Raw genomic sequence first — 14832 nt, forward strand, 5'->3', positions numbered from 1 at the left:
ATCACCAGTATCACAAGGCTGCGTGGGTGAGCGGCACTGTGCCACTTCCTGGTGACCAGTGTATGCTCCCTTCCCTGTTGCCATGGGTACCGAGCTAAAAGTTGCTTGCAACAATATTATTTTTATGCAAATTTTAATGTGTGTGTTTTTGTTGCTTCAGGTGACGAGGGCAGCAGCTCTGGCAGTGGCAGCGGCTGCTCTGACGGCTGCACAACAGAGTTTGTTTTTGTCGGAACAGAGGCTCCTGTGATCGGAGCCGACAGAAGCGACGAGCGCGCAGCGGCGGCAGCTGCAGGCAAGTCACTTTCCCGCGAACCCTCCCTGCTGCTGGTGACGGTCGCCCTCACACTCCCGCTCTGGGCAATGCAGACTCAGTGGAGATAATACATGGGTGTGGCCTGATCGCTGACTTTTATACTGTTAATTACAGTATGTTTAACAGCAAGTTCTACTGCTGTTCCCTCACCGGACGTGTAGAACCCCCTGGAAACCTGTCGAGAATGGCTTACTGTGTGGTAAGACTGGAAGCGAGTGCAGTGCTGCATCCTGCTCGTCCCCCAAAGAATGCTTGGTGCCATCACTGAACCAGCTTTCACATCTGAAAAAAAAAACAAAAAAAAAGAAAATGTGGTGTTTTCTCTTTATTCTAAAGTGGGTTATGAAGGACATGCTTCTCTTTTAACCAGTGAAAACCATTGGATCTGATTTTCCCGATAAAAGAGGGAATCTGTTTTTTTTTTCTTTGTATGACGAAGTTGTGAAAACAAGACGACACCCATTTGATCCTATTAGTCTTGTCCCCCTCAGACAAATGGAGAAAGTCTTACTGTGTGCATGCGTGGAAATGTTAACTGACAAAAAACATTTTTTTAGTTTTCTTTTTTTTTTTTTAAAGCAGGCTACACAGTTTTGGATCGGTTGGTACAGGATTGTACAGTACTAGCAGTTCACCTGGTTTCCCGTTTGGTCATATCAGTGTGGCTTCAGGAAGCAGCAGTTCTTACAGCCACTTTATAGTTGCACATTTAATTATCTCTGAGAAAGTGCGAATGTACTGCACTGAGAGATGTACTTTGCACAGATTATTTTTGTTGGCTTCATAAGTTTATAAAGCTACCGGAAACATCCTCCCCATAGAGAAAGAAGATCTATATTTTCAGATCATTTAACTGATTGTATTGTACTTATTAACGGTTGCAGTATGTATTTCACTGGAAAGTACTGTAATGTAATCCTACTGGTTTAGTTAACGGCTACATTTTTTAAAATAAATGTAATTGTTTTTACAAGTTATTTGATCACCTGTAAAATGAAAACAACAACAGCGTTTTCGCAGCGACACTAAGCCATTATACTACAATTGCCTGCTAACAATATTCAGTTTCCTGATTTACTCTCTCCTGTTTGGGTACTTAAACAGTTCATGTTCCCTGTTTCTTTCTCAGAGGACTCAGAGTATGTTAGTGATATTAGCTGTATGTTAATGATGTTTTCATTTATTTTCTTGGCTCCCATGCTTTATTTATGATGATGATTTATTTTGAATGTTTATGTTATTTGTTTATATTACATATATGGACGGTATACACGTCTTAACCCTAGTCCTGTGAGCTCCCATGCAGCCCTCTGACAGGCTCTGCAAGTTTACACACTCACCTCTCCTGGAGCACCACACTAAATATTTCTTGTTTGGCTAATCAGAACAGACCCACGACCCCTACAGGCTACCGGTTCTAGAAGTGGTCTTGTTTTCATAAAAGGCCTGTACAAAGTCATCTATTCAAAGAGAAGCAGGATGCCAAGGTTAGAGGGCTCTGACCGTACTCGTAGAACTAGGGTTACTATTCATAACCTTTATTCTATCTCCTGCAGGCTTCGACCTCCAACAGAGGCTCAGGGAGCGAAGCCAATAGCTTGTATTCCACTAACACAACTTGATGGCTCTGACCTTCGGTCATATAGAAAAGGCAGGTCCCAGAAATGCTGCAGGAGTACTGTAGAGATAAACAAAGGGGCAAATGTTCACTATTGCACAAAAGAGGGCAGTTGAAGCAGCTATCCTCATGCTGGAGTGCGCCTGGAGGATCCAAGCATACTCCAGCCTGGAGGATAACAGCTGCTGTGAGCGTCTCAAAGAGTTTCACTGAAGCAGGCATGGGACACAAGCGCTCCCTCTCCCTGTCACCAGCACGAGGGTGAAAATAGCATCAAGCTGCATCCTTCAAGACCTGAAAAATATGTGATGTTCTTCAGCGCAAATGACAAGTGCAGGTGAAGTGCAGTGCTTCTGTGGTCCCTTCAAATGAGCAAACAACAAGAGTATACTGATATCCACACTGCCAAAGTTTGCACAAGCAACATGGTTGTCTTCACAAACAACACCTTGAAATCTCTCCTCAGTGGGCTCCTGTGACTCACAAGAGAGACCCCACGGGAGGCTCCCAGTGCAGAACAGATGGGAGAACATTTGACCTCCATCACCTCACTGTGCACAAACCGCTTCAGGAGACGGTGACAGAACAGCAACCTCCCACCACAACTAACATGATACAGTTTAAATCACTGACGCGTAAACCTTAAGTGTGGAATGCAGCAGGCCTTTCTTTCCTCTGAAGCCTGAGGAGAGAGCAGTGAACTGATGCACGAAAGGTCGTCCCCAATGTCAAACTGCCCAGTGTCACTATAGAAAAACCAATGCAGGGCCAGACAGACGTTGTTTTTATGTACATTTTCAATTTGCGTATAAAACACCGGAAATGCATAACAAAAACTTAAAATATTAAAGAATGTTTTTACTGTAGGCTGAAGTGAAAAGTTTGTACAAAGATCAAAACAAAACTCATCAAAAAGTGCAAAAGAAACGGACCAAATCATGACGTACATGAAGCATGTAACTTAAAGATTCACTGCAACTTCCGCTCCACTGTAGAGACGAAAAAGTCTATGTATCAGTGTGGCGTTACTTTAACCTCGTCAGATGAATATATGAACATAAATGCCATGTTTCCATCATGTTTCTAAATGATTTCCCATCGTTTCACTGCACCTCTTTTAATTACATTATCTCATGATTATTCACAAGCAAATTTAAATTCCATAATTTGGAAAATACAATGCACAATTAAATGCTAATTGCGTGGATTCTTTTGAGACTGTCGCACCGTAATGTTCCACACACAGTCCACAAAAACAGGCAGCGTGTGACTCATGTAAAACACAGTGCACAGATAAATCTAGAGTGATTTCTAAGTTTGACCCATCATTTAAATACATGCAAACTGACTTAAAAAAAAAGAAAACGTGTAACATTCAATAAATGCCTCAAATTTACAATTCTCATATCATCATTTGAAAATAAGACCAAAAACAAACACCTGTGTGTTGTTCAGATGCAAACGAGGATGGTTGAGTAAAAATCTGACTATTTGTCCAATTTGGGTTTACTTACAGATGATGATGTTGTAAATTAGAGGCATTTATTCAGGAATGTTGAAATATTTCCAAGGCAGTTGACGTGTATTCAAATGATGGATTGCAGATAGAAGCTCTTCATTTATTTGCGCATTGTGTTTTACATGCTGCCTGAATTTGTGGATTTTGAGTGAATCAGCCTCAAAAGAATCCACACAAACAAATTCAGAAATATGTTTCCTTTGAAAAATGCTAAGTTGATGGATACAGATATACAGATAAAATCACTTATTTGTGCGTTGTGTTTTCCAAGTCGCATAACTTGATATTTGTTTGCACAGTTATAAACTCATGTAACTGTTTCTCAGTGCTCCCAACTTCAATATTCATGCTGCATTAATTCACATTTTCTTTTCACAATTTTCTGGAAAATCAGCTAAAATCTGCTCGACCTTTAGATGAAAACTAGAGCAAGTATAAAAATAACATGAGAAACATCACTGTCAACACCAGTATCACAGCTGCAACTCAGACGAGGAGGACAGCAGGTCGGCAGTACTGCAATAATAAAGGACTTATCTAAACGGCACACAATCCACTTAGCTGAGAGGAAGCCAAGAAAATCGTAGAAGAGAGCAGAAAGAAATAAAGGAAACAGGTACTCACGAGAAAAAACAGGCAGCAGTTTTTAGAGATGACCAGGTCGATGTCATAAGATGAGGGCCGAAGTGTTGATGGAGCATGAATGGCATCCACCCACATACCATCACACAGTGACACTGGAGCAAGAGGGAGAGGAGGACATGTTTATCTTCATCACTGTATTCATCTCATTGGTCCCATTTTTGCCACTATAGGAAAGTAGCATCAGAGAGAAATTAGCAATTTAAAGAACTCTGAAAATTAGCTGCAAACGTACCCGCAAGAGTCTGCGTTCTGCAGGGGTGACTGGGCAAGCCTGTCGAGGTCAGAGCCCGCCTGATGCAGAACCAGGGCTGCAGTGGAAACTTAACACACACCAACACACAGTAGTTTCCTCACCTCTTAGAATCTCAAATGGTGTTTACACAGCTGTTTATGCAGAAGATACATGGATTACACTCTTCTCTTGGATATCTCGGATTGCTCTTGTGTCCTCTGCTGGATCTTAATGTCTTCACACGAGAGCTCACCACCCAGCTGGAATCGGCAGAGGTGAAACAAACTCATCCCGGCCTGAGCTCACTTCATTAGCGAGAGCACCAACTGCTGCTGTTTGGGTGAGTCAGAGAGAGGGTAGTTAGACAGGATGGACCGCCAGCAGTAACTATTTATGACATGCTAAATGTTGAATTAAATACTGTTAAAGTAACTAGCAGTCTGAGCTGATGTGTAGCAACGGTTTTCCTGATTTGTTCGGCTTTTCCCCCACCCAGGAGTACAGAGCTGGGTAGCAGCTAATTGCAGTGAAGGAGGATTCATGTAAAAATCATGGTCTCTTACGTGGGGCCGTGACATATCAATTTTAGCTTCAGACGTTTACATTTCTCAGAGAATATATCTACACTCGATACAGAATGCTTTGAATTTTAGAATTAAACACGTTTTGTCAGCACTTTTACTCTGACGTCAAGTGCGGTGTCATGCTGTTCCCTAAACCTAGATTCAATTGGGCTTTAACAGAGCTGTGTTCAGATGATCTTTGTGCTTTTTCTGTAATTGGTATTAAAATAAATATACAACAGGAAGAGAAAAGATTAGAAGTGCAAGTTAGTGTGTTATATACTGCTTCAGTCAAACATATACATTCAGTTTTCAAGTATTAAAAAACATTGTGGAGGCAGATATTTCTGAGTCAGGGCTGGAAGTTAGGCGGAACAATCAGTACGGCGTGTGTGCGATAATAAGGCAGGAAGTTAGCCGAGTGGCTTCAGATACTGGCATTGTTTAAACTCTGGCACAGTTCCCTCCTCGCTGGGGCTTAACGACTACGAGTTTTGGATGAGTGAGGATAAGGCAGGTCTTTACTGGTGCTCCTGGAATACAGTAAAGAAAGTGAATTCAGAAAAGGCTGTTTCAGATGTAGGTTGAGTTTTTCCAAAGAGCTCGTGTCGGCGCAAACAACAGGCTTGTCTCATTACGACGAGAGGAATGTTTGCCACTTTCCACTGCCTTGTGTATTCTTCTCTCTCCTGACAAGCTATGTTACTCTGGTCAGACATACAGTATCACTGTCTGAGATGCTTCAATGCTTAACTTAATTTGTCTGTGAGCCATGTTTTTTGTTTGTTTTTTTTGTTTTTTTTGTCTTGTTCATTCTCTTTGGCATTTGAAAAACTGAAAAAAAAAAAAAAAAAAAAAGTAAAATCGTGGTCGACTGAGGTTTTTTCCACAGAATGTTTAGAACAAAATGTGTTATGCAAGGTCTTCTCCATTTTGATGTTAATCGTTTGCTGCACTTTTGCTAAAACATTTGCTGTCAGTGTGATACTGTTGTGATTTGCAAAATCAGATAACTAAAGGAGCACATTGAGATTTGTGGAGCTGTCAGTGCACGCTGTTTGAAGTGTTTTGGGGGAACTGAAGTTGATGGTTATACAAGCAGACATGCCTTACCATTTTTAAAAGACTAAAATGGATTGCTTATTTGGCTTTTGTTACACATTCTTGTATACAGAAAATAATACAAAGGTAATAATAATAAACATTTTATTAAAAAAAAAAAAAAAAACGCCTGTTTACTGTGGTTTCCTTGGCTGTCAGCATTTAGAACCAGGATCAACCTTTACAATATTCAGGGTTTTTGATAACAAAACTTATCAGCTGTAGCAGAAATTCATCTCTCACCTGAAGTTACAGCTAAAAGCCTCATTCCAAGTCTCAGGGGACTCCAAGTCTCTAACCCCCCCATCAAATTCTCCAAGTTGAAAGAGAAACTTGGAGAATTTGATGAAATTTGGTCTTTTAAGAACAGATTCGTATCTGTAAAGAAACCACGCTGTCACATCACCGGTCCTAACATATTTAGTGCTTTATAATTAGTGGGGGGTGCTCTAGCACTCTCTTTTCCTTCCTTTAATATGTTTTAAAACGTGTTAGAATAACTATGTCTGTCCATGTCAACAGGGGGGCTGAACATGGTGAGGATCCAATCTGTTTTTAAAGGGTTTAAGGAGTTAATGTGCTGGAGAACTTCTTAAGGCATAAAAGAACAGTCTTTTTTCACAGCAGACACTTTTGAGTCACTGTGGGAAAAGCGCAGGTGTTATTAATAACATTAACAATGTCGCTGTTCTATTCAAGTGTCTCAGCACAACTGTGAGGCAGCCTGCACAATACCAGGACCCTGAAACTGAAGCAGCTAAATGGAATTGAGCCATCATTCATTTCTTTTATTTTCTATGCCAGGCGTAAACCTGGAGGGCATCATGCGTTAGGTCTTTTGTGTGTGTGTCTGTGTGTGTATGCCCATGCATTACTCACGTTGTGGGGGCATAAATCTGTTTACACAGTCACATTGTGGGGACTCGCTGTACTTGTGGGGACAAAATGCAGGTCTCCATAACGGAAATCAGAACATTTTAGGGTGAAGACTTGGGTTAAGGTTAGGTTATTGTATGTCCAGGAAATGAATGTAAGTCTATGTGATGTCCCCAAAAGTGCTGAACGCGTGTGTGTCTGCAGCTGCAACTGCATCCGTCAGAGTAATATTTTTGGCCACAGTTATGACTCAAGGACCTCTCGTGGTTGTGGTGATTCTCAATATCTGAAAACCCTCTTTTATTGACTGCTCTGTTTCTATCGCCGCTGACTCCTCTTAACAGCTGGAAGGGGCAGCAAATGATCAACAACTGCTTCAGTTTGCAGTCTTGTTCCTGTTAGGGACCACAGATGTGGCAGCTGTGTCAGTTTTAGCTGATTTTTTTTTGTTGTTTTACTTTGAAATTGACATTTACATTGCCGGTGTTTTGGAACCTGCATATTATCTCATCTTCATTCAGCTAATGTCATTCAGGCACACTGGACACACAGTCTGCAGGGCACTGCTGAGGGGGAGTCAGAGGGGCCACGGCCCTGGTAAGATCGCTGACCCCCCGCTGGCCCCCCACTGGCCCCCCACTGGCCCCCCTCAAGCAGCACCCCACCTCCCCGCCTCACATATGCAGAATATGCTTCTCACGTGCTAACCAATCATCAGCGCCTCATCTACCTGCTGAGTGCTACAGTAAGATTTTCAGTGGGCCCCTGCTTTGAAACGTATTTTGGGGGAACCACTGACAGCCTGCCCTGCACGCCCAGTTCCTCACCCGCATGCCCCCACACTCTTCCTTCTGCCACTTGTCAAAATGTCTTCAGTGAAAAAGCTCTGTCACTTAACGTGGAGATAAACGGTTTTCATGATCATATAAAGTGGCTCTGTGTAACCCCGACAGTGAAGTGAAGTGCACCGTAATGTAGCTGCATGTTTGACATTTCATCGTCACTCAGCAAGTTTGTCTTTGGCTGGCATTTAAACAAACCTTCCCAAGAATGTCAATACATTGTATAGCATTTATATTTGAGTATTCATGAGAAAAATTCTATTGAATTAACCTTGAAAGTTAGTGAGAACTGGAACTCCGTGACAGAGGTGAAATTCAGCTAAAGATAATTCAATTAAAATAAATGAGTTTTTACATAGAAGTGCTTGTGGTTAAACCTGAGATGGCAGATTGTGTGAAAATATTTACATGTAACAGATTTTTTGAGGCGAGGCACCGCATTTCAGACTCATTCTCACCGCTAAAAACAGCAGATTGCTGTGGAGGTCCTGTTTTAGTGCTAATGCATTTTAGACAGCGCGATGAGTTGAGCTAATACAGTTCCAGGCGAAATTACAGACCGCTGCTTATGAAATGGATCCCTTTCTTTAAAAGAATTATTATGGCATGAAAACTGATGAACTGCAATGAACCCTAATAGATAAAGCAGCCTCTTTTATGTCTTGTCTTTGAGCTAATTTGCATCATTTTAATACAAATCCTCAATCTTTCTCACCTACTTTATTTCTTTCATTTCCGTTCTCTCCTCGACACAGAGCAAATTTCTTTCACAAATGACTTTCAATCAGTGGTGATATATTCTCAGACTTATGTATTATATCAAATTGTAAAATATAAATATTGTATTTTCAACTCTGCTTTCAAAAATTGCATTTGTAGCATCTTTGTCCATCATTATATTCTAACATGCGTGTGTCACAGTACTTGTAGGGGATTACAGGACCTGGATTTTAGAAAAGTAATGAAATGCAAATGCTCAGTGCCCAAAAAGTGAAGATGTCCCCTCCCCCACCAACAGATTAAGTGAAAGTGAAAGAGAAAGGGGCAAGAAACACGTAGTGTCGAGCTCCGTCAAGCACAGCTGAGATTAATGTGCTACCTGTAATCTATAGGTCGTCAAACTTGGTACCGTGTCACGTTTTGTTAGTCAGGGGAGGCAGCAGGACGTCTGGCAGACAGAGAAGACGGGGGCAAAAAAAAGATTACCGTATTGCCACATTCAATACCTCTTAGTAGCTCCCTCAAACATCCATTTATTCATTTTCACATGACAACAGCAAGGGGGACAAGACGAAACGGCTTCACATCTGAACCAGAATTATTCATTATGTTCTCCCTTTCTGTCTGTACAATTATTTATGTGCTTCAATTATGGAAAAGCAGTGTGAAAGGGCCAGACTCCAGACGAAATACAAAAACTTTATGGATTTCAAAGACAGAGCTGAGTTTTTCTGCGGGATCCACTTGATAGTTTTGGATTGCTTTTGGCAAAAACCCCCCATGACTGTGAAAAGAATTAATTCTGCTTCACTGTAGTGCTGGAGAAATACAGTATGGGTGCTGTAACACCATCTGATTTGCTGGCATAGTTTAAAAAAAAAAAATTAATTGAAACCATTTGTTCTGCACTTTATCTTTGCATTCAGACTATTTGAATAACTCTCACACAACTGGACACTCTTAGATTTCTATTAATTTTGGTGATTAGCATTTTTCTGTTGCTGTTTCAGCAAATTGCTGCAAAAGCATGCAGGCCGTAATTCTGCCAGCAGCCGGCAGAGATGAAATGGTGGGAGCGTAACTGTGCTCCCATCATTTCATTTGATTTGGGGTTAGAGTAACCCAGTGTAACCCTAATGCACATAAATACAAACTAAATATCACACTTCCTGTTTGCATCTCTCACAGCATCATGCAAACCACAGTTCCATGGGAGGTGATGACGGTGAGGTGTTCACGGTGTTTGTTTGTGTCAGAATTATATTCCTGCTATTGTTGAGAACATTTAGACAATCATGTGGGGAGATGAAATTTGCAGAAAACATGCTCCAACACTCACATTAATACAGACGATGTGAGTAAAAGCTTTTTGTGGGCGCTGACAATTAGCTTAGCTTAACATAGAAACTGGAACTTAATTTCCTGTCCTGTCCTGTGAGGATGCCATGCAATAAAACATGTTAATTAGTGAGCTTTTGAGGTGCTGAACAGCAGATTTCTCTTTGGACAGAGCCAAGCGCGCTGTTTCCAGTGTTTATTCTAAGCTGAAACATGCTGCTGGCTGCGGCTTCATGCTTAGCATACAGTAACAATCAGCTTCCTGTAATGACTAGTCACAACAATTCGAGAGCTACTGATCTATCCGTTAAGACCTGGATAGATGGAGAAAGAAGATCACAGGAAATGACAGTAATGTCCTCCTGAATGTCCACAAGGTTAGTTCAGCTCAAATATATCTCCCCTCTAGAGTCTATATAATCAAAGTGAACAGTGAATGGAAAATGCAAAACCCATCAAAAGAATCAAACTCACCGGACGTGGAGTTTGGAAATGGTCATCTGGCCTTGAGTTGATTTCCAGTCCTTGGCTCAGTTGTCATGGTCCCTCAAATGTCACTGAAAAGCTCCCACCATTAAAAAAAGAGTTGCATGCCTTTTCCCATCATGGCTGTGGGCAGCCGGCACCCTGCTTCCCTCCTCTGTCTACCTCTAAAAGAATTTACTTTTTCCCCTCCAAACAATTGCCTTTGATTGGCTCGTCAGGCCACGCCCCCTCACACCTGTGATCCTGGACGACCTGCAGAGCTAGACTAAACCACACACGGCAAACAAGGTTGCAAGGCTGAATTTTATTTGCATTGGTTATCGCCTCTTTAAAGAGAGATCGCTGTCAAGTTAAAAACTAATGTTGTTTTCCTTTTTTACTGCACTCACACAATTACAGCAGTGGCACTAATTTAATTAAATAACTAGAATGTATGAGCAAAAGAGCTTTCCTGACTGTGAGCCACAAGGCTTGGACACAACAGGAACACCTAAATATTACATTTAAATCAGAATCAATAATTGAATGTAATACAGTATACAGCAACAAATACCTTTATGAAGTCATAATTGCCTCAAATAGACTGCCTAACAAAACAAATCCGACAGCGAGAGCGATGCCTTTTAATTGTCCTTCAAAACTCATAAAACTCAGCGTTGCCTCTGAAAGTAGGGTGGTGACTGTAAATATTACGGTCTGAGGACATTGTTAATGGATTCTCTGATGACACATTTCATCCAAGCTCTGATTGTAATTGCTTTTTACATGACAAGTAATAGTGCGAGGGCTTTAGAGACGGTGAAAAATCCCTTGAAAATAGAGACCTATGAAATTAAACCTTGGTTTTCAATTTTCACTCCCACAAGATTTGAGCAATTAAATGGATTTAACCCAGTACTGTATAATAAGACATAAATAAGTTTCAAAGTGAATCTCAAGTATCATATTTTCTCGGGCTTCATTAAAACATTAAAACCATTTTTCTCTAAAGAAAGGTTGCACCTCGAACAAGGAAGCCTCGAAGCTGTTCTCTCCACCCACTCTGTGTGTTTATACTTCACCTCAAAACCAATAATACAGGTTCAATAAACCAACACACTCACCTGGTTCCTGTGATATTGAGATAACCTCAGTCGGCGGTGTTTATTGTCTTTGATGGATTTATTTGATGCCTGTAATTCAGAATTTTGGAGAATTAAAACAACTACAATAAGGAGTTTAAATATATTTCTTGTTCTGCTTTGTGTGAAAACAGTCTTTGTGAATATGTTCCCTCTAACTGCGGCGGAGAAAGCGCTCCCCTGTCAGTGCCCTAACCCCTTCGCAATCATGTTACTTTTGCAAATTCTATTTTCGTACATTAGAGGTTTTCCAATAAATTCTCTCTTTGCTGTCTTTCTCTCTCTGGATTTCGGATAAAGACTGAATTACACAGCAGAACAGTCCTGGATAGCGCAGGCAGAGATTACCCTCCCTGATCTTTCTACAGACAAGAAATAGTTCAGTGCAAACCCTCCCTGAGGGCCTTGCCACCTCAGTGCTGACAGCCTGCGTATTAGCATGTATCAGGGAAGAGAAAGGAAGCGGTTTTATCCCTTTTGACCCACCACTTGACTTGAGAAAGAGAGGAATCTAGGGAGCCCATGCAGTGGATATTAGGCCTGTCACCACGCTGATCTGTTCGCTGGAAGAAAAAAAAAGGAAGTGAAAGAAACAAGGTTTTGCATATTGCCATGTCAGAGGCATATGGCTCCGGTGCCAACAGGTACAGCGCACTGCCTCTTTTTTCAACTGACAAGAGGAAACTAAAAAGACTTTGCTCCCAAAGCAACCCAGATTCGCAGCTCTGAAAACATTTGCAGGCAGCGTTCAGCCTTTTGTCGGATCCGTTCATGAATAAACCAAAAATGTTAAAATACAGACTTGCAGAACTGATTGTTATGAAAGTTTAACTCGCTAATAATTGCCCATAATGACAGTTAATGTTGCAGTATGTTAAACAGAACATTTAACACCTAAAAACAATATTATAATCAGTGCTGAAATGATGAGTTGATTGATTAAGTAGGCCATCTTCCGCTGCTTTTGGACAGATGAAGCAAAACATTTGAGAACAGCGATTTCACTGTTTTTGACATTTCATTGACTAAACGATTAATCAGAAAATGATCACCAGCTGCCAAAATCACAATTAAAATTACAGTAAAGTAACATTATCAGAGATTATAACTTGATATTGATGACTTGATTTTAGTTTTAATCATTCTTGAACAATAGTTTACCATTTGATATCATGCAATCCAAGTCTCTTATGAGTCATGATGAGTCAGTTCAAAGAGGGTTTATTTGAGGCCTATTTTCAGCTTCAGCGAGCACAATCACATAAGAATCTCTTGAATCTCTAAATGGTTTCATACATGGAGCTATGTTTTAGTTCAGTTTCAAGTAGTTTGGTCCAAAGAAGAAATCTAAATGGAAGCAGTCCAGACTTATTGGTGATTGAATGAACAACTTGCTAATTAGCGTCTACGGATCAGCCTCAGGGGTCGTACTGCCAATTGTTCAAGCATGTCCTCCCGTGTATGTCCTGTTGGTCTCTCTCTGTTTGTGTGAACCTGTTTCAGTCAGGGTGTGGTGACCAGTTCCCTCCTCCTGCCTACTACGCCTGCACACCTGCTGCCAGTCCACTCATGAACTACACCTGTACCCTGCGCTATCCAAGCTTCAGTCCCTCTCCTCATTCTCTGCATTTTCCTGTTGTTGTCTTCAAGCCTGCCTTGTCCTATTTTACCTGCACTTCAGGTCTTTCATCTCCTGCCTTCCTGATTCAGCTGATCCTCATTGGTCTCCAGTGCTCTTCCTGAATATTCCAACCACCTCCTGCCTTGCTCCACTTATCGCTTCTGATTCACAAAACACAATCCAGCCAGCCCCATGCCATCACTCCAGATTTCCACCCCTAACTAATCTTATCATAAAATGCTCTTGGTTGAAATTTTACATGATCTCCTAGTCTGAGTTCTACTCTTGGGTCCTGATGAATCACCTCAAACTTAACGCAAAGTTTGAATCTAGTGACTTACAGAGAGGCCCATTAGCCTGACATCAAAGTGGAAAATGTAAATACAGGAGATGTGAAAATGTTTCCTGGCAGGGTTGTTCTTGTAGTGTGTGATCTAACACAGGATTCTTGCTTCCCTCCATTGGCTTCCTGCAAAATTCTGAATAAACTCCAAGATCCTATATTTATATGGCTCCGCATGACCTTCCTCACAGCTACATTTCTAATCTCCTCGTCCCGTGCTCCACTTTTCGACCACTCCGATCCTCTAATCTTGGCCTTGTATCCATCCGCGACTCCTCCTGCAAAACAAAAGGTGATCGTGCTTTGCCTTTTTGGCCCCAGCCCTCTGGAATCATCTGCCCCATCTATCAGATTTGCTGGATCTTTGGACTGTTTCAAGCAGCTTCTAAAAACTCTGGTTTACAGATGAGCATTTTTATAGATCTCCATTCTGCATGTTAAGCACTTTGTGACTGCATATTTTAAAAAGTGCAATATAAATAAAGCTTTACTTATTTACTTACTTTTTGGCTCCAAAGTCGAAAAGTCTGCCATGTTCACTGCTGTTCCCTCTTCCTGATTTGATGTTTTTCATGCTGTGCTCCATTAAGAAGAATAATACATGCCAGCTGTACAATGTCAAACAGAAAAACATCAGATCTACTCTTCTGCTTGCACCTGTCTTCCACAAATTTTCAGATCATGTTTTCATCTGACTCAACAGTCAGTTAATGTAACCTGTTTATCTTCAGGTGTACTTAATGTCCTGTATAATCTGTATTCATACTCCTCACCGTGAGTTTCTCTCTGTGTGCACTGATGTTACTCTGCAATCATTTGCACCTTTCTTAAAACGTTCACAGTATCATTGCTTGTAGCTAAAATTATCGCATCCTCCCCAACCTCTGTCACAGTGCCATTTCTTATCAGGTTTGCTTTTGTGTGTAATGGTGAAGTCATGTTGAAAGTGCCATCCAAGACCCTGATCTACTAAATGTCTCACCAGTATAAGCTGCAGCTTCACTACCTAATTAAGAAGCATGAATAATGTATCAGCTTGTGTCATAAATGGAACTGGCAGTACATCCGCCGTGGATGCAGTGAGAGGATGTGTCAGACCTCAGTCAGGAGCTCATGTTCAGCGGGACACCCACCTTGCACCAGAGAACTATGGGAAAAGAAAGTGGGTGAGAGTTGGCAGAGGGGGGTATTAGGTGGTGTGTGTGCAGCGGAGGAGAAATATTAGGGAGGAGATTTAAGCATGACTTATGTGACATGAAAATTTGAAATTTCAAAAGTCTGGCAAATGGGTCAGTGGCCATGGGGATGGTCTTAGTAGTGGCAGCCATGCTTGTGGGAGCCATGATAAGTAGGTCAATAAATAAAATGGAACTCCTCTCCCAAAACACCTCTGAAGGTGAGGATGGTAAAGCTGTTGTGTGGATAAAATGTTAAGATTTTGATCAACACAACAAAGGAGCATTTAGAGACCATCGGGAGTTTACTTTTTTT

At 41.2% G+C, this 14832-nt stretch overlaps 1 protein-coding gene across 2 annotated transcripts in view; it reads left to right on the top strand.

Moving 5' to 3' along the window:
• The window catches only part of LOC143320502 (glypican-6-like), a 142455-nt gene extending 136358 nt beyond the window's left edge, over positions 1-6097 (top strand). For both annotated transcript variants that reach the window (XM_076730217.1, XM_076730227.1), the window contains one exon: positions 161-6097. In XM_076730217.1, the coding sequence (XP_076586332.1) occupies positions 161-384 (224 nt within the window). In that variant the 3' untranslated portion in view covers positions 385-6097. The remainder of the gene's footprint in view (positions 1-160) is intronic.
• The last annotated feature ends 8735 nt before the right edge of the window (positions 6098-14832 follow it).

Source organism: Chaetodon auriga, chromosome 1, assembly GCF_051107435.1.
Source record: "Chaetodon auriga isolate fChaAug3 chromosome 1, fChaAug3.hap1, whole genome shotgun sequence".
Taxonomy (NCBI): Eukaryota; Metazoa; Chordata; class Actinopteri; order Chaetodontiformes; family Chaetodontidae; genus Chaetodon; species Chaetodon auriga.